Consider the following 22,593-nt stretch of genomic DNA (forward strand, 5'->3'; position numbering starts at 1 on the left):
TGACAATGAGAAGGAAGGAGGGGGCGCAGGATGAAGATGAGCTGAAGTAGATACCCTACCTCCAAAATGAGAGCCACAAACAGGTTGACCCACATGACTGAAGAGGTGAGCCACCAGGATACAAAGTACACCTTGGACCACCTGGACACACACACACACACACACACACTAGATTATTACACACTATCGCTTCAACAGAGAGTGGATGTGAATTTTATGTCAGGTGCAATTCGGTGTTCTTACTCTGTGGTGTATCTGGTGTAGGCGTCCATAAAGACCTGCCAGTTGTTGACCACCATGATGTTATACAGAAGTACAATGGAGGACTATGGGAAAGAGAGAGAGAGCAAGAGAGAGGAAGAGAGACAGAGAGAGTTAGAGAAAGACACGTAGAGAGCAAGGTGGGTAGGTAAGGGGACTCACAGCCTCTATGCTCTGCCAGGACTATGCCCAAGTACAGGAAGTGAGGTCACTCACGGCAAAGTCGTCAAAGTTGTTAGGCCAGTATCCCAACTGTTCATAGGAGCCACATTCCATGGTGAAGTTAGTGGGATGTTCTCCATGCTGGAGTTAGAGATGTCACTGAGGACACACACACACACATCCATTAGAGCTGATCATTACATTATAGAATAGAACAGAATTGCATAGAATTGAATGGACAAAGACTCTAATGACTAGTACCTCATTTGGCCTGGAGCTGTGATGGCACCTTTGAACAGCCAGATCCCCAGAACAGCAAACACATAGTACACCACCTAGAGGAAGGACATGGTACTGTATCTTCAGCAAGCATAGTACACCACCTAGGACAGGACATGGTACTGTAGCTAGGATAGGACACCACCTAGAGGAGGAACAGGGTTCTGTATTGCCACTCACCACCAGAATGCCAGCAAACGCCCGCAGGTTCTTCACCAGGTCCACCAAGGTACTGGCTACCAGGGCCATCAGCTGAACCGCAACCATAACAGCAATACAGTCACCCATCAGACAACAACATCAAGTATATGAGCCAGCTGTGTTCTCTCCAGCTGTGTTCTCTCCAGAGCTGCTGCACAGCCAGGTGTGGCTGACACTGACCTTGATGTCAGGTATGATGCGGAGGAAGCGGACCACGATGAGGAGGTTGACCAGACGCACCATGTCCCACAGAGACATGATGCCTCGCGACTCGGGGTTCCTAGACACACACACACATACATCTTACTTACATCTTTGCGTCCTTCAGTATTTCATTGATTGTATCCTCTAATCAGATGGATCAACTATGATAACACCAGTTTATATGACTAGAGTCTATAGGATCTCTTCCCAACCCAACAGGTAACAAAGACAGGTTCCATGGAAGTGGACTGTGGTACAGTAATGCATGAGAGGGCATAGACACCAACCACTTAGGATAAGGAAGCCTGTAGGTGGCAAGGATGGCGATCTGGAGGCCCTGGAGAAGAAAAACAAACACATTCTCAGTATGACACTACATCCACTTGCTACTGTATCATTGTATAGATTATTCTCTCATATGTATAATATAGTTGAATAATAAGTCACTGTGCTGAGCAAGTTGTTTTTATTCAATTTAATGTTGAAAGTGGTCTGGTCTAGGAAGTGAGTTATATACTATACGATTTGTAGGTGTTTTGACTATGAGACAGAAAAGGCGTGTTTGTACCAGCAGCAGCACAGTCAGGAAGGCGTCGAAGATGTTGTTCCTGTAGGAGATGTAGCCTTTCCAGCCCAAGGCTAGGATCTTCATACACATCTCCAGCAGGTAGTACAGGATGAAGAAACAGTTGATCACCTGCCGCGCACACACACACACAACAGCATAAGATCACATGACAACACAGGATAGCCGCCCACCAGACACCAGGACAAGAGATTGGCGTTGCTAACCTCCATGTAGTAGTCGTCTCTCTCTGAGATTGACTTCTCTGAATCCAGGACCAGGATGGACTAGAAGAACATACAAGGAGACAAAGTGTCAGTTCAGGAGTAGAGCTCTCTCTGTGTGTGTGTTTGATGTGTGCCTGTGGAGTGTGTGTGTTCTCCATACGTACGCAGATACAGATGACGTTGGCCAGGGCCACACCATTGCCCACCACGGTGATATAATGATGACTGAACACCCTCTGGAGCATCTGAATCCAGGGGGCGCTATACTGGGGCATGGCTGGGTGCTGTACACACACACACACATACGTACACACATACACACCATAGGTAAATAGGCAGAACCAACAGATGATTGTAGGAATCTCCCCCTGATGGGTGGAGTCTGTGAAAACATCCACACCCACCTCTTTGATACGGTCCTTGTCAAGCTCATCAAACAACTTCCTGAATGCTTCCCATTGGACGAAACCATCAGAGTACTGCTTCACTTCCTGTTGAAGAGGAAGGTTAAAGAATGCTCATAAAATACAGAGGAGAGAGAGAAGTCAGCAGTCGGTTCTCACCCTGATGATGGCTTGTTTGTAATAGTCTTTCATCTGGACCCTGGACATGACCTGCAGCACAGCATCCACCCTCACACGCTCTCTGGAACCACACACACACACGCTTGTTAAGGTTGTGTGTGCTCCGGTCTTATGTGTGTGTATGTGCATTTGTGTGTGTGTGTATGGACATATGTTTGTGTGTGTGCCGCAGGCTTACGTGTGTTCGGGAGTGTGTGTGTCTTCCTCTCCGCAGCCCTGCCAGCCGAGCACGGAGAAGGCAGCCCTGATGCCCAGCCTCCTCCTGAGGATGGACGTCTGCATGGACATCTGACCGCAACGCAGGACAGTACAGGACGTTAGCCCTCATACACTTCCTCATGGTGGAGCAGCAACACAAAACTAGGTCTGAATTACTAGGTGTGGAACGCACCTTAAGTCAGTGAACTACTGTATGATCAGGTATTGGACACAGTCCTAGGGACTAGGGTGCTATGACTAGGTGTGGAACATAGCCCTGGAGGACTACAGAGCTGTCTCTAGGGATGGAACCCAGCCCTAGGGACAAGGGAGCAATGACCAGGTGTGGAACTCACCAGCAGGTATCCTCTGAACTGGTTGTAGATGATGGCAGTCAGTAAGTTCATTAGGAAGTAGGTTCCTGTGAGGGCGGGGACAGATGGAGATAAGAGATCACCCAACAGTGATACCTACCAATGAATGAACTCCTAATCATTAACTCGGACCTCAAATACTCACATAAACATTCACACACATTCACCCCTCGCAAATAGTCACACACATTCACCCCTCACCAAATCCACTGAAGAGGATGAAGAAGATGGAGTATCCTCGGTTTAGAGAGTAAGCTGGAATCATCACTGTAACACAAGAGCAGACACACACAAGGTTACAGCAAGAAAGTATAGTATTGCAAAAATTGATAACATATTGTATAGTATAGTATCGTTTGGTATGGTATGGTATGGTAGAGTTCAGTACAATCCAGTATAGAACAGTATAATGTTAGGTACCATCAGGGTTGTTGGCGGTGGTGAGAAGGACTAACAGAGAGGAAAGAGAGGTAGGCAGGTCTTTGAAGTATGTCTCCCACTCTCCATTTTCTTTTGGGTCCTGCTCAGGACAAACAGGAGTCACCACACACACACACACTTTCAGTCTATAGAGGTGCAATCACATATCTAAGATCACATAAAGCACACAGCAGTTGCATAAGAAGAAGAATTATTATTTTAATGTGTGGCTGTAGTCTCACCTCTCTTTTAGCAAACAGCAGCATGCCTATCATGGTGAACAGACACAGGTGCAGCGCCAGGAGCAAGATCACACTGCAGGGAGAGAGAGAGAGAGAGAGAGAGAGAGAGAGAGAGAGAGAGAGAGAGAGAGAGAGAGAGAGAGAGAGAGAGAGAGAGAGAGAGAGAGAGAGAGAGAGAGAGAGAGAGAGAGAGAGAAGACAGAGAGAGAGAGAGAGAGAGAGAGAGAGAGAGAGAGAGAGAGAGAGAGAGAGAGAGAGAGAGAGAGAGAGAGAGAGAGAGAGAGAGAGAGAGAGAAAGACAGAGAGACAGAGAGACAGAGAGAGAGAGAGAGAGAGAGAGAGAGAGAGAGAGAGAGAGAGAGAGAGAGAGAGAGAGAGATTTCATTGATTTATGTTCACAAAAGAATGCTATTGATACACACACTTCACTGACACAAAGGTTTTGAAAAATAGAAAGTCTATAATAAACTGGTGTGTATTAAACAAACTGGTGTATATTATAGATTAGATGTGTTTTTGGATATCTGGTTTAAACAGGTGTGTAATAGGTTAGGTGTGTATCTGCATACTTGGGTAGAACAGGTGTGTGTTATAGGCTAGCTGGGTACCTGGCTATTTCTGGCAGTGTTCTCTTGATGCACTTCAAGGTCTTCTTCATCAGGGAGGAGTTTTGCAGGAGGAAGAAGGGACGGATCAGCCTCCTCACTCTCAAACTCTGAGAAGAAAACAGAGCACCAATGCTAAACAAATGTATTAAAGTCATAAAAGCAATATTTGCTGGAAAACTAGCTGGATCTGTTACCTTACCTCATCACAGATCAAGCTCAGAGACACCGTCCAATCAATTGCAGACGCTGAGATGACCACGATGTAGCCGATAAGCCACTTGTTCTTCCGGAACTCCTCCCAGCCAATCAGATAGCTCTGGAGGGAGAACAGGTCGGAGAGTCACAGATGACTCAGACAGAAGGACAGCTTCAGCTGGGCTCGGATTTGTCTTTCCCGAGGTAGTTACCTTGACGGCGAGGTCGAGGGTGAAGATGGCTAGGCAGACCATCTCGATGCCCTCCGTCAGGCCACATGGGGGCTCCCAGGGTGAGAGCCGGATGCGGGGGTCGGAGGACAAGGACAGCGAAGAGGGCCGCTCTACAAAAGCCAGCGCCAGGATCACCGCGATGGCCACGCCCAGACCCCTGGAGGAAAGAAGGAAGGAAGAAAGGGATTGACGGATGGAGGGAGGGAGGGTAGACATATAGATAGAACATCTATGAAGGGTATGAGTACATTCATCGCACTGAGACGGAACATGTCTGTTTCCTCCTGTCTCTTTGTAGAGACCACAGTTACGTGAAGACGTCAGACCAGAGTGCTGAGGTGGGACACCTAAACAGTCATTACTGGAAGAGTCTCTGAGTAGAAACGCAGAGGAAGAGGAGACGAGGGGGCGGGGGCGTTATGAGGCAGGGTATTCTCCTCTGAGCTCGACCACACAGGAAGCTGACACCAGTCGCAGGCTAGAGGGGTGAGCAACCGTCACTCTGTCATCCAGAGAGAAGCCTACTAATGCCTGGGTCACAGACACATCAGTAACAAAGGTTTCTACGAGTTACTGATCACTCCACTTACTCACTAGCAGACCACCCCAGGGCTGGGTTTCATGACAACAAGAGGCTGTCTCTGGTCCCAGAGACCTTGTGTGTGTATTCCTGGGTTTGAGTGTAATTGTGTGTGTCTGTCTGTGTGCCTCCATGGGTGCATGTGTTGGTGTATTAAGGCTCACCACTGGCACAGTCTGGAATAGTACCATCTGTACAGACGCAGGGAGCTGGCATCTACCCTGTGGTTGATGGAGCGGTACTGCACAATAAACAAACACACAAATAAAAAAAGAAAAGGTTCATTGCAAGCTTGACCAATACATCAACTAAGTCCTTAATTTTGTGCCTGTTGAAGACTGTGACGGTGACATCCTTCCAGTGTGCAGCTGTGCTCTTCGGAGTTCTAACGTAACTTCTGCTATGCCCAGCCTGGACCACACAGTAGGCCTACATCTGTACGTCCTCAAACACCTCAGACATGCTCACCTGGATGGCATCTTCAATGAACACCACAGCTTGCTGCACGTACAGCGCCTCTTCATCTGTGGAGGGGAGGAGAGACCACAGGAGAGACAACAGGTGAGTCAGAGACCATAGGAGAGACAACAGGTGAGTCAGAGACCATAGGAGAGACAACAGGACAGACAGACTCTGACATGTTTGACCCCTAACTCATTATCATAAACACTCTAAGTTCACACTGCTGCGTAGGCAACTGTCTTCTGCACAGCCTGTTCAGGACCTGCCTACAAGGGGCCCAAAGGGAACTATATATATTAAGTATATAGTTATATATACCCTAGTTTTATGTACCATATCGTTTTTATAAACATTATAGGTACCCTAGTTATGTTACCTTAGTTATATATACCATATAATTATCCTGCATTTAACATTTAGTACAATTATTACACTGTGGGGAGTTTACTCTGAGGGTTTGGGTTGGATCTTTGGTGAGTGTCTGAGTGATCTCATGTAAGTCTGCTTCAAGAGTTTGTTTTTATTTAGTCAGTAAAAATCGTATGTTTGCCTTTGGAAACCTCGAGATACAGAGTCACAAGATGTTTCCATGTTGTCTCTATTCCAGTTTGGACCTTTCAACTCTAAACGTTGTGGAGACATTCAAGTTGTACATGTTGTACATGTGTTCAGTGTTGCTACAGGCTTGGCTTTAGGCTGTTGAGGTCTACCTGAGGACTGGACCTCTCCCTCCTCCTCATCTTAAATGAACATGCTTTTCCTGGCCCTAGAACCATGACTGCCAGACAGTGGGACAAAATGACTCAGTCGTGTGCGTTTCTCTTCCCAACCTCCCTGCTGACACACGGACAGACACACACTCACACACTAAGCGTGGGTCACGCCGGCTGTGTCTGACAAAGCAGTGATTCCGAGGGCAGACCTTAGGAGTCTGTCTTCCTGTTTATTACTGCCACACTCTGCTGCCCTTGGTCTGCTGGCCAACTTGACCGAGGTGGAATACAGGGTATGATTAACAATGTGTTAAGTGGTATTACCTAGATTAAAGTACTGAGTATATTACCAATTGTATCAAGCTGACTCTACTCCCCATGTACAGTCCCTCCGTCTCCAGCCCGTGAATCTCTGTCAGTACAGTGAGGACACGGGAAACACGCAGACTCACTGAACGAATTGACTTCCCAGGTTTAGGGTCAGTGACGAGTCCTCGTTGTAAGTTTTTTTTTACCTATCCAGTCATGTTATCAGTCCATAGGCTACATTATCTATTCGATATTGATATCGAATACATGGTATAACTTGAACTAGTAAGAGAAAGAGACATGATATGCCTAGTTTGGGTTTCCATAAAATAGTATTTAAGTGTAATTAAGCTATATCCAAACCCAATTATTCTTATCTGATTCCATATAGATTGTATATTTGCATCCAAATGTGAAATTATATTTACAACTATGACTGAGGTGTGCCTTCCATTGCAACATGTTTCACCTGGGACAATAATCGGAGGAGGTTGCGCTTTACCGAGAGCTCCCATTCACTTACCGCCTTCTACCTTACACGACTCTTCAGCCACTGAATAAGACAACCGCCGCGTCTTTGGGGATCTCCGGTCAATGTGAACATTTTCCGGGGACCCGTAGTCGGCCGAACTGCGATTAATGCTGCCAGTAAGAAGAGGCTCTGCTTCCATAAATTTGTTCACTGGAGCGAACCAAAAAAAATGAAACTGGCCTTTACTGTGGGATGAGATTTAAAGTGAAAGTTAAACTAGAATTTGAGAATAAAACAAATAAGTTAATAGTCCACGAGTCAGTACAGTGTCATTAAATATTACTTTAAAATGCGTAGCTAAATCTCCCACTGCTTTTAAGTCAGTTCCTTAAGTGACAGCAGTAAAATAGCCGTAGGGGAAAATCTGTTTTTAGGTAACGTCCCAGTTTACTCCTCCCTCTGCTGTCTGAAGTATCACTTTACACCATATGACGAGCACAGCTCAATATTGGCCAGGACATCCTGTAAACAGTCTATTACGCGCGTATGCAGCACGACTGATGACCATGTTAAACGTCCTTCTTATCTTGTAAAATAGCCTTAAGACCCAATTGATCTTACCTATAACAAAGGGGTATCTGTTGTAGCCTACTTAATTATCATGGTATCGGTGGTTTCACAGTGAAAATAGAAGATCCAATCACGAAACGGTATTCCTTTGAAACATATTCAAGAATAGTAGTTGGAACACCTTACACTCCGTATTTGATTATTATTTTGATTATTTGAAACCGTTTAATATTCCAGTAAAACATTGAAACCTCAAAAACATACTTTGATCCCATTAACAGTTGAAATAAAGGACTGGAAAATAGACACTACTGTTTACAGTTTAGATGTGTTCATTGCTCACAATACAGCCCAACACACTGGTCATCAGAGGAACATTCCAAGTCAGCAATATCAAAACTCACTTATATCGAATGTCTGGTGACTGGGCTAGAACCAGAAAAAACAGTGTGAACACAAGCAGGACAACATTCCTAGCATTGACAGCAGCTGTGTGGTGTTTGAGTCGTCAGGCTGCTTCCTCATGAGCCTTGTTGTTGCAGTACCAGAAAGACAGCAGCTCACACATGATGGTTGTTCCCTGCTTCCATCTGGGCCACCTGAGGAAGAGAAGACTCCAGTCACCGATACAGCTCTACCCCTGCTGTGTTCATCTGACTAAACCTCATCAGGGTATCAGTACCTGGTTATCAATACACCTGAACTGCCAGCTCCAGCGGGTGTTGTAGAGGAAAGGTCGGAGGTCAAAGCGGTTGTCATCTGGGCCATAACTCTCTGCGTGGTAGGAGGGAGTGATTGTGGTCATCTTGTGTCTGTTCACAGAGTACATCCTGAAGAAGTGCTTCACCTTGCTCGCCACCTGTGAGAAGCCACACAGATAGAGATATAATGTGCATGCTAGTTAAAGTAAGGCCTCCCTCGCTATATGATGATGGTTTCAGACTGTTATCGACAACCTCATACAACCATATATTGACGACCACATTTTATAAAGGTGGTTGTAATCATTTACTTTCTGTAATCATTTACCCTCCAATGGCAGAAAAAGAAGAAGTGGTGTACAGGAGGCCAGAGTGTGGGTGGAGACATGGTGGTGATTAATTAGGGGCTTTCACCAGGGTGATTAATTTATTTATCGGTCCCATAGCCAATGAGGTACAGACCTGCAGAGGGGAGAAGGCATCTTTCCAGGTGTGGATGAGTTTACAGAACATGCTGTAGGGGCCACACTTTGAAATCTTCCTCAACCGACCAATCACAGACAGCTCTGAGTATGTCATCCCCATATCTGCCTGTTGACAGATAAAGAGAAAGGTAGAGAAGGACAGAAAGAGAGAGGGGGGACAGTGTAGGCCCAGGTCATATTACACCAGAAAAGACAGTCCCCATATAGGAGCCCCACAAAGCAGGTATAAAGATCTGCACAGGATGCAGCATCAGACAGAAGGATCTGGAGTCTACAGAGGCTGGGAGGCAGTGTCACACCCAGAACAGTGTGCGCCCAGTAGTCTGTAAGCCTCGGTAGAGCAACCACCTATTTACCTCATCAGTCTGCGACACCTGTCCGTCCAATAGGGGCTCCAGCTCTGCGGTGGGCGGGGCAGCCAGGATGCTGCAGGGAAACATGGGGAATGTTAGAGTGGTTTGCATCTTGCCTCTGGTACTTCTCCAGATGTCGTATCTTCCTAAATGTTAAACCACATGTCAAACAGAGACAGAAAGTAGAGAGGAAGTACGCAAGTAGAGGAGAAAAGATTCTGAGGTGTACCCGACCTCCTGAGAGATGTGAGGTGGAATTGCTCCACACAGTACTGCAGGAAGCTCTTCAAGTCTGTCTTACTGACCCCCCCAATGGGATTGATGTCTGCACTGGAGCAGTCGTACTTTGTGAAGTAACCTGTCAGACTGCAGGAGAGAAGTAGGGAGAAGAAGGGGGACGAGGCGAGGGAAGACAAGGAAGAGAGAGGAAGAAGAGTGAGGCTCGAATGAAGCAACAAAAACGGGTGAGAGCAGTTAATAAAGAGAGAGGTGAGTGAGACCAGAAAAAGGGTTGGACACATGTGGGGACAGATGACAATTGTATAACTGCTTTTAATTTGTTTCCGTATTCTGTCGGTCGAGTATTGCAGTTTTCTGAGTTCCTAATGGGTGGGTCAGCCATGGCTTGTCTCCAGCTCTCACCTCTCGTCCACATTGGCTGAGCCCAGGACCAGCAGCCCTCCAGGTCGACCCAGAGACCACAGGCTCAGCTGGGCAAACAGGTAGGCCAGAATCATCCTAACACGGGCCTGACACAGGGGACGGGGGGATGGGGGGACGGGACGGTTTGTTCAAAAGTTCAGTCACAGACGGTTGGGGTAGAGAACACTTCCCCACACACACACTTACCGTGACAAACACACCCACATAGCCTGCCTACTCAGATCACACCATTAAACTGACAGTCATCAGTGCTAGGTTTGTGGTAGGCTTGTTTGAACATTTTTGAACCATGGTGTTAGCGTGTCGTGTGAACATCGTTAGAGCCGCACCCACAACCCAGCTACTTGGGTTAGGGTATGTTTGATTAGTTTCACACTCTGCAAAGAAGCCCATGGTCATGTGGCCCATAACAACCAGGAGACATGAATCAACCCCACCTGAACATTTTGCAGGGCCAGGTTCTCTCTGCTGCTGCCTCCGTTGGCACGGAACTGGGGCCACTTCCCGGTTACCATGGAGAAGATTCCCAGAATGCCCTTCACAGCCATGTCAATGCTGAGGTTCATGTGAGAGCTGTGGAAACAAAAGTGGCAGGTGTGATCAGATTGATCAGATAATCTCTTGTTTTGTCTGATTGGCTGCCTATGCTCACTTGCAGAATGACCAGTAATTGTCCACTAATTTGGCTGTCTGTCTGATATGACTCTCACCTGATGAACTGACTAGCCAAATGTTCAGTTTTGCACATTCTGATTGGCCAGCCGTGCTCAAGTGCCTGCCCTATTGGCCAACCGTGTTAATCTACCGATGTGACTGGCCAGCCGTGCTCACCTGCCTATCTGATTGGCCAGCTCCGTGGCCCTGTTGCGTGTGTCCTGGGAGGAGTTTTCGCTGGCCATGTAGCATGTGGAGAAGAGGTGTCCACACAGCTCCCTGGGGTCCTGAGGACGGTAGCAGCCGTCCCCCACCACACGCTGCACATCCTCCAGGACCTGCCTGTCTGGGTGGGGGCAGGGAAAGGGACTCTTCATCCTCTCTAACTCTGAAGGTAGCATGAGACTGTGGCTATCATGGAGGTTTGATGTGTGTACTCACTGCCATCTTTGACTGCCTGGCACACCATGGTGCACATGGAGAAGACAATGCAGGCTGTGGACGAGCTATCTACACCCCCACTCAGGGGCAACAGGAACCCTGCCTGGGGGGGGGGGGGAGGGTTAGGGAGGGAAACCGTCTATGTTTCTATTTATTCATTAATTCCTTCATCCATCTGTTCACTTATCTACCCTCCAAAGTTTCTTTTGATTGATCTTCCCATCCCTCTGTTCCCTCCATCAATTTCTCCCTCCCATCCCTCCGTTCCGATGGTTCATCTGTAGGTGTTGTAGGAAGGCAGGAGAGCACAGTCATACCTGGCCACTCCTACGGAGGTAGTCCCACAACCAGCAGGCTGGGCCCAGGCTTGGGGGGGGGGGGGGGGGGGGGGGGAGAAGGTTAACCATGAACAGACTAGGTTTTAGGACTTTCATTTACATGATGACCTCCAGTGATGTCTTACCTGATCTCCTCCTCTGGGGTGTGGAACTGCCACGTGATTGGCTGGTGGGTGGGGAGAAAGACATCCTCTCCGTCGGATAGGCTGAAGTCAACTTTGACCCTGTGGTACGGCCGAGGTTCGCTCTCCTGAACACGAGAGAGGGGGGGGGACATGCTTTATCAGGGGGACATGTTTCACCAAGGCATATTCCTTCCCTTGATCCTTCCTTCCTTCCCTCCCTCCCTCAATGAGGTCATCTCTGATGTCACATGATGGGGATAGTATGCTTTTTATGACTGCAGCTGTCAGAAGGACTGCAACACAAGACCATGTGACTGCTGAAATGTGGGCTATTCTCACTCTGTCAGGGGAGGAACGGGGGGGGGGGAGTGGGGGAGAAAGGGAAAGAGCGAGCCAGCAGGAGAGAAAGACAGATACAGAGAAGTTGGAATACCTGTTTCTCATCCTTGGTAGGCAATTCAACCTTACTGTATCTGCTCTAACTATGACAGCAATGAGTCAACTAATCCTTCACTACACCGTCATTTATGTTTCAACATGAGTACAGCCCTATTACCTAGTGTTCATTGTATCAAATATAAGATGGCGACATCGCCGGCTTACCACGTGTGGATGACAACGCTCTCCTCTGTAGCTACGCACATCTTCCAGGTCTAGAGTCGCTGTCAGCACCTCCTGCAGCGTGCGCACACACACACACGCACACACACACACACACACAAACGGAGGAATTATAACAAGTTGAAAGCGAGTCCGGAACCGACCCCTGACCCTTTCCTTCACTTGTGATGTATGTAACATGAGATGCATGTTACATAACATGCTGACTCAGCCTGACATAGACTGATCCACCTCAGCTCCCCCCCTGACCCCTCCTCCTGGATGGTACAACAGCAGAGCGAGCTCAGGCCCAGTTTCAATAGTCTCAAGCACCCTTAACGTGGTCTGTTCAAGCCAAGGCGGGAATGTTGCACCTTTGTGCCACCTCGCAGGTCTGTATAAAAGGTACAAACACGGAGTGGGGGGTCATGCTTGTACTGGCATTAAGACGGCAGCGGAGGTAGTCACACCGTCGCATGGGTGTCTGTGGGAACGGGAGAACCGGTAATGTGCCATTTCTGCTACCTTATCAGATTTTGGAATATCAGATCAGCGCAAGTATAGGGCTAACCCTAACCATAACCTTGCTGTGTGCTAGCACAGTACCTGCTAGCATTTTCTGATGGATGGTCAAAAATGATCCGACACCGCATGACAGGACTACACACTAGAAGCCGACGCTGATGTCATGCCTCAGATTCCGGAACGCCTGCATGCTTGTGCCTGCATGCTCTGCTGCAAGCACACACAGGGCAGTATCTTTGTTTGGTTCTGTGTAAATGAAGGAAGCCGCCTTAAGGAGGGGTTTTCTTAATGCCAATATTATGGGATCTCTGTATAAAAAACGCCTTCAGACTGCACCCTTTCAGTCTGAAGAGCTGACTGCTCTACAACTGTCTTGCCCTAGAACAGGAACTTCTGAGGTCTTTGATTAGTCCATGGAGAGGAAAAGAGAAAAAAGCTAGAAAGAATGAAGGAAGAGAGGGAGGGGGAAGTAAAGAAGGGAGGACAGAGCTTTGTGAGCAGGTTTGAAAGAGGGTCTGTGGTCTGACTGTCTCGTTCTGGGCAGTGATTCAGAAAGGAAGCATCTTGATTGGATCATGTCAACATTATATGTGACGCTTCCGTCATCCCCTTCACGTTCCTCCTCATCTTACCACATCCTCCAGAGAGAACTGGGAGCCTTGGGACACCACATCCCCATTGATGGCAATCATGGAACAGCCGTCATAGTACAGCCGGTCACCATCACAACCCTTCTGGTTAGCAAACAGGTAGATCCCTCCGCTCTAACAACCAGAAAACATCAAAACAACATGTAAACAAATCTTTCTACAGAGGGACAGAAGCATGTTTTGTGAAAAAACACTGCCATCTATAGGCAGTTGGTAGGTTGGTTTAATGGAATGGCCTTGTAACTGTGTGTGTGTTACCTTGCTGGTGGCTGACCTGACCAGGTTGACCCTATTGTCAGCCTTTCGGAGTTCGTGGTAGCTGGCTGAGGAGTTGGTGATGATCTCCACCCCATCCAGTCCCATGTCCACATGAGGACTGGAGGACAGAACAGAACAGCACCCACATGGCAAACAAAGCTCTGGGACTGTAGAGATGTGATTGATCTATACACTTCCTTTAATACTTCCATCAATCCATTCATCTATCAATTAAACTATTCATCCATCCCTCTATGTGTCAGTTTGTGCCTCCAACTCTCCTTAGTCTACCTCCGGGGGTTCCAGAGTTCAGCACAGATCTCACTGCCGATGCAGGTATCTAGGGTGGAGAGGACACAATCTCCAAATGGAATTGTGGTCTGTAGAGCAGAGCAGAGGAGAATTGTCTCATATTTCAGCCAGCATGAACTCAGTTGTTGTCTTCTGTCTCAGCTTTGTGTCTATCTTTTCCTTCTTATAAAGCTACACTGATGTAGGACGTTACAACATGATTATAAATACAATATTCACTTTATATTGATTCAGTGGAAAGAGTGGGAGACAGGTCTTACCTGTGCTGTCAGGTCCTGAAGCATTCTAGGAAGGAAGTATTCCTCCACACGCCTGCAGAGAACACACATACCACACACCTCACATATTCAGCACATGTATGACACTGTCACCCACTACAGTAACCAGGTAAAACGCAGACACATTCACACACAAACATGCTGCGGCATCCCCGGAGAGGCCAACCCTTCCCTGTGCTGCAGAACCAGGGCCGGCATCCCCGGAGAGGCCAACCCTCCCCGGTGCTGCAGCACCAAGGTCGGCATCCCCGGAGAGGCCAACCCTCCCCGGTGCTGCAGCACCAGGGACGGCAACTCACAGCTGGCCAGCAGCTTTACATTATTTCCTGCTTCCCACTCAAGCCGCATGGCTGTGACTTGGAACGACAGGTTAACATGACAACACACCTGGGCTGGTTCCATGGGGAGAACCAGCGGAACTCTCGGTTGTTGCCATAGTTAGCCAGCAGCATCTTGGGCCGGATCAGCAGAATCTTCCTGTGGTGACCGGGTCACCCAGAATCAGAACATGACTCACGTTGGACAAACACAACAGAAAGAACCAGAATGAGGCAGGCCGAAGCCGGTGGCCTGCTTAGGTTACCTGTTCAGGAAGACCACTCTGCAGTTGTAGCGCACATTGTGGTGCATTACAGGCCTGCAAGAACATTGACAAACATACACACAGATGAATGCACAGTAAAGGAGGCATGATGAGCAACCGTCTCCAGCATAATTGACCAAAAGCGTTGCCAGGTGTATGATGGGCTTCAGGTAGTGTATGTGTTGGAGGTGCTAAGTCACTGACATCCCCACATCACAGATGATGTCCTGGGTAAGAGGACTCTCCAGCAGCTTCCTGAGGACCTGGAAACAGTGGAGCAGGGTGTCCGACTCATAAAAGTGATCAGCACAGCCATAGCCACTGGGAAGATGGGGGAGTGTGAAGAAAAAGAAGAGAGAAGGAAAGGAAGGGTTGATTCTGATCCTGAATGCTGGAGCAACACTAGGTAGTGCTGACAACATGACAGCTGAGATAAGTTCTGGCATGTGTGTTTACATCAGGTGGAACATGTACAACACAACATGACTTGCAGTCATTACAGCAGGCAGTAAGCCCATGTTCTACAGTGCATTTATGCACCATGATGAATGATAAGATTGAGTGAATGGAATGAAGTACCATATCTCCAGCTCTGGTCCCAGCCTGTATCTGGCTCCCAGAGACTTAGCTATCTCTATACCTGTAAGAAGAAAACCGCATCCATGTATCTGGTCCGTGTGAGAGAGGAACACGTGTGAGGAGTTAAGGAGTTCATGCAGAACACATGACACAGTCATGCTACCGCCTGCCACCATGCAAAGGACTACAGCAACTACGACTTTTTCAACGTCTGCGTTCATACTGTGCATTTCATATATGACGTTCTTGCAATTGATTTGAAAGTTATTTATTTTATTTGCAGCATCGTTTTACCGCAGTTTGTTATGATTCAAGGACATTTATTGTTGTCAGTTTCTGTCCTTAAACTTACTTTTGAGGATTCTCTCCAAGTTCCCGTCAAAATCTAACGCCCACTGGTTCAGGGAGCATGTTGCTACAACTACTTTCCGGCCCATTTCGAATAGACACACTTTAATTCAACAAAGTAACCGTGGTCGATGTTTAACCAGAGAACTCACTGACACCGAGTTGTAGAACGTGACTGTAACATTGAAAGTAGCCTACTCCGTAACCTGTGTGTTTCTATGCAGTATGAGAGCTCGCGCAATGTGTCTATCCGGGTCCTGCTGCTCTCAGCACCTCCTGTTTCTGTTAAAGACACAGGCAGCTCCGACAATCACTTACACAAACTACAAATCTAGGACAAGAGTCAAAATCTGCACCGGGGCGCGTATGGTGTGGATGGAGTATGTCAATTATATAGAGACTACTGTAGCAAATTAATTTAGCTGACTCTACTTTCTGCAAATGAGTAGCTTCGATGACCGGTCTTTATGCCTACATTGTGAAGAAAGTAGTGATGATGGCAAACAGTAAAAAAAAAAAAAAGATGATGATAATCATGATTCATTCATTTGAATCAGTGTATTGGAGCAGGGGAACATCTAAAACATGCACGGCAGGGGGTCCCTGAGGACCAGGGTTTGATAACCACTGATATATCAGGTTATGTATCTTCTTATTCCGTCAACCATCCATTAATGAGATCATCAGGCGCTGGTGGCTTCAGTTCCAGTCTAGCCAATCAGGAGACCAATCCACCGTGTGGCGCCGCCTTTCTTGTTGGCATCCAAAATGTGATTGGCTGTGTGTTGAGACGCAGTCGTCGTATAGGCGGAGCTGTTCTTATCATGGGCCCTTTCTCCCCAACGTTATATCATCAACATCTGTCTGAGGGCAGGTAGTCAGCGCGCATCTGAAGAGCACATCCTAGGACTAGGAAAACGGTGAGTACGATAAAACACATTTGTAGCGAACCCACCGTACCTCAGCCAAATTTCAGTGCGTATTTATGTTTCCCCTGCGCCATCAAGGGGAAATCCTTCTTGAAGTAATGGATGTGGGTATTATTATCGGAGTACACAATGCGTGGCGTAATGTGGACTCCGGACAGAAGTTGTTAACTAGGATAGTCATCGGTGGTTAAATCATGTGCACGACTTTATTCGTCGAACCTCTACGTCGAACCCATCGGTTGCATTCCAGATTGAAAAGCTAGTCTCCCATGATGACAAATATGTGACGCCGTCCTTCTCACAAGCACAACTCAAATTGACCTAAACTGTAGGTGAAAATTGAATGAACTTAACTTGAACCACATGAATATGTGTTTCTGTGTTTTACCTCTGCCATTACACCAGCCTTGTACAGCTCTGATTGTTTTGCGGGATGTTTGTCAAATAGCTCTACTTTACATTACTGTCTTTTTCTAGCAGTAGGTGACCCCCATATCTGCCTCAGGTGTCTTTAGCACAGTACCAATAGGAGCCCAAATACTGTAGGAAACAAGAGTGGTTGGTTCTGTTTTGTGTGCTTAGTTGGCCCAGGGACAGTTGTAAATGTCCACCAAGATAAATATCCACCAAGGTTGTGGCACCAGGTTCTCCTTGACCAGGGAACCAAGTCTCCCTGCACTCTAAGCTCTTATCACACACCATGGCCAACAAAATGTACTTTGATATCTCTCCTGAACTACTACAACTGTCTCTCCTGGACTACTACACACTATCTGTCCTGGACTACATATTACCTCCTACACTGTCTGTCCTTGACTACTGCAGTTGTGACTGAACTGAAAAGACATGAGTGGTTAGAATGTAGCTGAACAACCTGACCCTCTCTCTATTTTTCTCCAGAGATGAGTGCTGCAGTGGCCATGCAGGCCACCAGGAGGCGTGTTAAGCCCAGCTCTAATGGGGCGGAGCCAGAGGAGAAGGGGGAGCTTGGACAGTGGGGCAGGGCATGGTTAGTCACTTTTATTCTAACTGTTCTCATGGCGATGAACCCATGTTTTCCACCACCTGCCTTTAACCATAAACATTACACTACCTATGGTCCTCCCTCCTCCTTCCTCTCATCCCTGCTCTCCCTCTTCTCCTCCCCCCATACCTGATTTATACTTGATTTATCTCAGACTCTGTGGACAGGGGTAAACTCTTCCCTGCAGCTCATTTAGATAAACCAAGCGCACTCCCTAGGTGTGGGCCCGTGTCGTGTTAACGCGTTAACAGCATGTCTACATAAATGTCATGGATCTCGTTACTCCACGATGAATGGAACCTCCAAACAATGTTTGACTCCAAACAGAGCAGGTTATGTTGTCAATCTGATCTAAACCAGGCAAAGCAGGTCATGCTGTCAGTTCTACTCATAATAACATAGAGTCTGGATGACATCAAAAGCAAACAGACAGTTACAAAACTGTGGGTATGGCTGGTCCAAAAGTAAATAAATTGCACATCTCCGCCTACACACACACACACACACACACACACACACACACACACTGCTGAACAGGGAAGTGACTGGTCGGTACCTAATCTTCCAATGATAATATAATCTTTACACACATGTCGTAACCATGTTATCTTGTTATTGCCATATTGTGACCATGTAGTAGCCATGTTGTACCTATGTAGTCACCTTGTTGTACCTTTGTAGTAACCATGTTGTGGCCAAATCACTGTGGTGTTACCTGCAGGGAGGTGGACTGGTTCTCTCTGACCTGCGTGATCCTGCTGCTCTGTCTGGCGCCCTTCCTCGTCTTCTACTTCATCATGGCATGCGACCAGTACCAGTGCTCTGTCAGCCAGCCTATCATAGAGCTGTACAGCGGTGATGTCACGCTGATGACCATCTGGGACCGCTCCCCTTCTTTCACCTGGCCTGCCGCCAAGATCTACGCTATCTGGGTCTCCTCCCAGGTAAGCAGCAGGAAAGGAGACATTTTGGAATGTTTTACAGGTGTTCAGACTGTAAAACACATGCGTCACCTCACAGCATCTTCTGTGTACTGAATGATCTGTCCACCAGGTGGTGCTCTACATGTGTGTTCCTGACATCACTCACAAGTTCCTGCCTGGTTACGTGGGCGGAGTCCAGGAGGGTTCCCGCACCCCTGCAGGTAGATATGTCACCTGAGACCAGGTAACCAACACCCAGGTAGATATGTCACCTGATACCAGGTAACCAACACCCAGGTAGATATGTCACCTGATACCAGGTAACCAACACCCAGGTAGATATGTCACCTGATACCAGGTAACCAACACCCAGGTAGATATGTCACCTGAGACCAGGTAACCAATACCCAGGTAGATATGTCACCTGATACCAGGTAACCAACACCCAGGTAGATATGTCACCTGAGACCATCTAACCAACACCCAGGTAGATATGTCATCTGAGACCAGGTAACCAACACGCAGGTAGATACAGTATCTCATTAAGACCAGGAAACCAGGTCATATTAACCTTGTAATGGCATCCACTGTTCCCCAGGGCTAATTAACCTGTATGAGATCAATGGCCTGCAGTCCTGGATCATCACCCATGCTCTGTGGTTCCTCAATGCCCAATACTTCCACTGGTTCTCCCCCACCATCATCTTCGACCACTGGATCCCTCTGTTGTGGTGCACCAACATCCTGGGCTACACCGTGGCCACCTTCACCTTCGTCAAGGCCTACCTGTTCCCCACCAATGCTGAGGACTGGTAAGGGAGAGGATTCACTCCCACACATACACACTCACATGCAGTGCTGGCAGAAACACATACACACATGCAAGCACAGAGACAGGGACACACTAGAACAATAACCCCCAGCCCAGGCCAACTCCTTTACACATCCCTCTGCAGCAAATTCACTGGAAACATGTTCTACAACTACATGATGGGCATTGAGTTCAACCCACGCATTGGGAAGTGGTTTGACTTCAAGCTGTTCTTCAATGGTCGCCCTGGCATCGTGGCGTGGACGCTCATCAACCTCTCCTACATGGCCAAGCAGCAGGAGCTTTATGGTCACGTCACCAACTCCATGATCCTGGTCAATGTCCTGCAGGTCAGTCATGCAATACCCACCATGGTCACTGCCACTGAGGCAATACCCTTCACAGAAATAAGAGAACCTTTTGCCATGCACACTGAACACTGTAAACATGTTTACATTTTGGGAATAGTGTCCAGAAGGTAGAGCTGGAGTACAGTGGAGAACAGTACAGTTTGACTTCCTTGACGACTGAGTGTGTGTGTGTGCGTGCAGGCAATCTATGTGCTTGACTTCTTTTGGAACGAAGCTTGGTACCTGAAGACCATTGATATCTGCCATGATCACTTCGGCTGGTATCTGGGATGGGGAGACTGTGTCTGGCTGCCCTTCCTCTACACGCTGCAGGTAGGACCTGGCTTTAGCTTAGCAGGCTAACACAGGGGTTCCCCTGGAATCGATCTTAATAGGCTAACACAGAGGTTGGATGGATCAGGCATGTATACTGTAAACTGTCTGTGTAGCATGGATTTCAGGTTAACACGGTTAATTTGATAGCTTTTATGCTCTCTCTTTTTCTCTTTCTCTCTCCCTGTCTATCTCCCTTTGTCCTCCTCCAGGGTCTGTACCTAGTCTACCACCCCGTCCAGCTCTCCACCCTCCACGCTGCCACCGTCCTCCTCCTCGGCCTGATTGGCTACTACGTCTTCCGCGCCACCAATCACCAGAAGGACCTTTTCCGCCGTACCGAGGGGGCGTGTACGATCTGGGGGAAACGCCCCAACTTCATCGAGTGCGCCTACCATTCGTCGGACGGTGGCCTCCACCACAGCAAGCTGATGACTTCCGGGTTCTGGGGTGTGGCCCGCCACATCAACTACACAGGGGACCTGATGGGGTCCCTGGCGTACTGCCTGGCGTGCGGCGGGGGACACCTCCTCCCGTACTTCTACATCGTGTACATGACCATCCTGCTGGTGCACCGCTGTGTGAGGGACGAGCACCGCTGCAGCAGCAAGTACGGCCGAGACTGGAGGAGGTACACGGACGCCGTGCCTTCCCGCCTCATCCCCGGAATCTTCTAGAGGGACCGAGAGAGGGTGTTGGGGCTGTTTGAGTGTGGGTTGGAAGGCATGTTTGTGTGTGTGTGTGTCTGTTGGGGTTTGTATCTGAGTGTCGGTGTGTGTTTGGGTTGCATGAGACGCATGCATTCCTGTGTGTTTCTATATGTGTGCCGTAACGAAGTGTCTTTAGCGGGAAAGCCCTCCCAACTGTGACTGTGCCTACAGCATCCTTCTTAGATGTTATGACCACAAACTGTGAACCACTGCTGTTCCTCTGTGAAGGAGAGCTGCACTGAGGTCCACAGCTGTGCACACATCAGCTCTGTCGCTCCTTCATAAGGTGCTGCACACTTACACAGTGGCAAGTACAGGAATCAAGGGGCCACCAGAACACAATGCTGGTCTCTGACTAGTTGTAGTAGAAATCTGCTTTTGTTCTGTATTCCAGTTTAGGTGCATACGTATTTCTATTTTTACATGTTTTTACTGTCATCTCAAAGTTGAGCTGAGCCAGCCCTGCCTCTTATTGTCTGCTGCTGCCCTCTAGTGGTGTGGAGGCAGGCAAACATGAGCTCTTCATTAATCTGCTTTGTTTTCTCCTCGTTCATTTTGAACCCCCATGTCATACCTGGGGACTTCTCAAAGTGAATGAAAACACTTAAGTAAAAAACTAACAAACAACTAAAATTCTGTTATGTTGGTTTGTGCTGTTTTTGCAGGTGTTGCATGTGATGTCCAGCAGAGGACAGTCACGTACAGTATCAGGTCTACAGTCACGTACAGTATCGGGTCTACAGTCACGTACGGTATCGGGTCTACAGTCACGTACGGTATCTGGTCTACAGTCACGGACAGTATCAGGTCTACAGTCACGTACGGTATCAGGTCTACAGTCGCATACAGTATCAGGTCTACAGTCACATACAGTATCGGGTCTACAGTCGCATACAGTATCGGGTCCACAGTCACATACAGTATCAGGTCTACAGTCACATATAGTATCAGGTCTACAGTCATGTACAGTATCAAGTCTACAGTCACATATAGTATCAGGTCTACAGTCACATACAGTATCAGGTCTACAGTCACGTACAGTATCAGGTCTACAGTATCAGGTCTACAGTCACGTACAGTATCAGGTCTACAGTATCAGGTCTACAGGCACTCTACAGACATTCACGGCCAGAAACATTATTCTTTGTTGCAAGACTTGTAGCTATTGTAGTTTAGGTATGATCTAAACCCCCACCCATTCACTAAATCATTCACAGAGACTCACACAGATAAACATAATCTCAATGCATAGTCTTAACACACACATGCACATACCTACACGCATGCACACACACACACACACACACCCTCAAAACAAGCTCACCCATCCCTCTTCAAACAGTCATACATAAACAAATACTCGCCTCTGTATCCTTCCTTCTTGATAAACACAGATTGCACACACAGTCGCATACACACACCAAAAGTACACACTTAAGCTGTAAGTGGCGGTCATGTCGGACACTCCACGCACCACTGACCAGGAGGGTATGGGGGGGGGGCAAATGCGCGCGGGGGGGGGGGGCGTATGAGTAAGTGAGGGTGAAGACAGAAGTGGGAGGGAGGGAGGAGTGGGAGGGAAAGAGGGGGGCAGTCATTGGAGCAAGGGATCCATGATTATGCCCTGTAAGCACTGCCTCCCCCCAGTGATAGGTGGCTGGTTGGTGGGTGTAGTATGGTAGATGATAGTCAGCTTGGTAACGGACCAAGCATCGATTTACCACGTCGTCATTCCGAGTTAATGCAATGTACAGCAAATTC

General features: G+C 47.8%; 3 protein-coding genes across 3 annotated transcripts in view; 1 reads left to right on the plus strand and 2 right to left on the minus strand.

Moving 5' to 3' along the window:
* Positions 1 to 7,718, minus strand: part of tpcn2 (two pore segment channel 2) — an 11,134-nt gene extending 3,416 nt beyond the window's left edge. Inside the window, 24 exon segments of the mRNA XM_062471787.1 lie at positions 5 to 141; positions 244 to 326; positions 478 to 548; positions 551 to 582; positions 685 to 758; positions 883 to 954; positions 1,084 to 1,183; positions 1,395 to 1,444; positions 1,676 to 1,804; positions 1,900 to 1,959; positions 2,064 to 2,183; positions 2,304 to 2,390; positions 2,463 to 2,544; positions 2,662 to 2,771; positions 3,038 to 3,102; positions 3,257 to 3,322; positions 3,476 to 3,575; positions 3,718 to 3,790; positions 4,326 to 4,432; positions 4,525 to 4,641; positions 4,733 to 4,910; positions 5,498 to 5,574; positions 5,802 to 5,857; positions 7,341 to 7,718. Of these exon segments, the coding sequence (XP_062327771.1) occupies positions 5 to 141; positions 244 to 326; positions 478 to 548; positions 551 to 582; positions 685 to 758; positions 883 to 954; positions 1,084 to 1,183; positions 1,395 to 1,444; positions 1,676 to 1,804; positions 1,900 to 1,959; positions 2,064 to 2,183; positions 2,304 to 2,390; positions 2,463 to 2,544; positions 2,662 to 2,771; positions 3,038 to 3,102; positions 3,257 to 3,322; positions 3,476 to 3,575; positions 3,718 to 3,790; positions 4,326 to 4,432; positions 4,525 to 4,641; positions 4,733 to 4,910; positions 5,498 to 5,574; positions 5,802 to 5,857; positions 7,341 to 7,488 (2,194 nt within the window). The 5' untranslated portion in view covers positions 7,489 to 7,718.
* A 325-nt stretch (positions 7,719 to 8,043) lies between these two features.
* Positions 8,044 to 15,957, minus strand: nadsyn1 (NAD synthetase 1). The gene is made up of 21 exons (XM_062471723.1): positions 15,757 to 15,957; positions 15,405 to 15,465; positions 15,030 to 15,146; positions 14,826 to 14,879; positions 14,630 to 14,719; positions 14,225 to 14,276; positions 13,944 to 14,032; positions 13,653 to 13,770; positions 13,377 to 13,508; positions 12,223 to 12,294; positions 11,620 to 11,744; positions 11,474 to 11,522; positions 11,157 to 11,259; positions 10,893 to 11,061; positions 10,499 to 10,634; positions 10,041 to 10,147; positions 9,633 to 9,764; positions 9,402 to 9,471; positions 9,023 to 9,151; positions 8,542 to 8,718; positions 8,044 to 8,458 (listed from the first exon to the last, which is right to left on the minus strand). The coding sequence occupies exons 1-21, from the start codon at positions 15,839 to 15,841 to the stop codon at positions 8,420 to 8,422; spliced, it is 2,106 nt and encodes a 701-aa protein (XP_062327707.1). The 5' UTR covers positions 15,842 to 15,957; the 3' UTR covers positions 8,044 to 8,419.
* Positions 15,958 to 16,522: 565 nt separating this feature from the next.
* Positions 16,523 to 21,465, plus strand: dhcr7 (7-dehydrocholesterol reductase). Its single transcript, XM_062471123.1, has 8 exons — positions 16,523 to 16,672; positions 17,582 to 17,690; positions 18,427 to 18,649; positions 18,759 to 18,849; positions 19,227 to 19,440; positions 19,585 to 19,789; positions 19,991 to 20,122; positions 20,335 to 21,465. The coding sequence occupies exons 2-8, from the start codon at positions 17,584 to 17,586 to the stop codon at positions 20,797 to 20,799; spliced, it is 1,437 nt and encodes a 478-aa protein (XP_062327107.1). The 5' UTR covers positions 16,523 to 16,672; positions 17,582 to 17,583; the 3' UTR covers positions 20,800 to 21,465.
* Positions 21,466 to 22,593: the final 1,128 nt, after the last annotated feature.

Source organism: Osmerus eperlanus, chromosome 10, assembly GCF_963692335.1.
Source record: "Osmerus eperlanus chromosome 10, fOsmEpe2.1, whole genome shotgun sequence".
Classification (NCBI taxonomy): domain Eukaryota; kingdom Metazoa; phylum Chordata; class Actinopteri; order Osmeriformes; family Osmeridae; genus Osmerus; species Osmerus eperlanus.

What these genes read in the sequence shown, in the direction of transcription:
- nadsyn1 (XM_062471723.1), bottom strand. Translation starts at nt 15,841, where the DNA reads ATGGGCCGGAAAGTAGTTGTAGCAACATGCTCCCTGAACCAGTGGGCG. An exon ending in CCAGGCAGTCAAAGATGGCA is followed by an intron (nt 11,062 to 11,156) that starts GTGAGTACACAC and finishes GCCCCCACCCAG; the next exon opens with ACAGGCAGGTCCTGGAGGAT. An exon ending in CACCTCACATCTCTCAGGAG is followed by an intron (nt 9,472 to 9,632) that starts GTCGGGTACACC and finishes GTTTCCCTGCAG; the next exon opens with CATCCTGGCTGCCCCGCCCA.
- dhcr7 (XM_062471123.1), top strand. Translation starts at nt 17,584, where the DNA reads ATGAGTGCTGCAGTGGCCATGCAGGCCACCAGGAGGCGTGTTAAGCCC. An exon ending in GGACAGTGGGGCAGGGCATG is followed by an intron (nt 17,691 to 18,426) that starts GTTAGTCACTTT and finishes TGTTACCTGCAG; the next exon opens with GGAGGTGGACTGGTTCTCTC. An exon ending in CCTTCCTCTACACGCTGCAG is followed by an intron (nt 20,123 to 20,334) that starts GTAGGACCTGGC and finishes GTCCTCCTCCAG; the next exon opens with GGTCTGTACCTAGTCTACCA.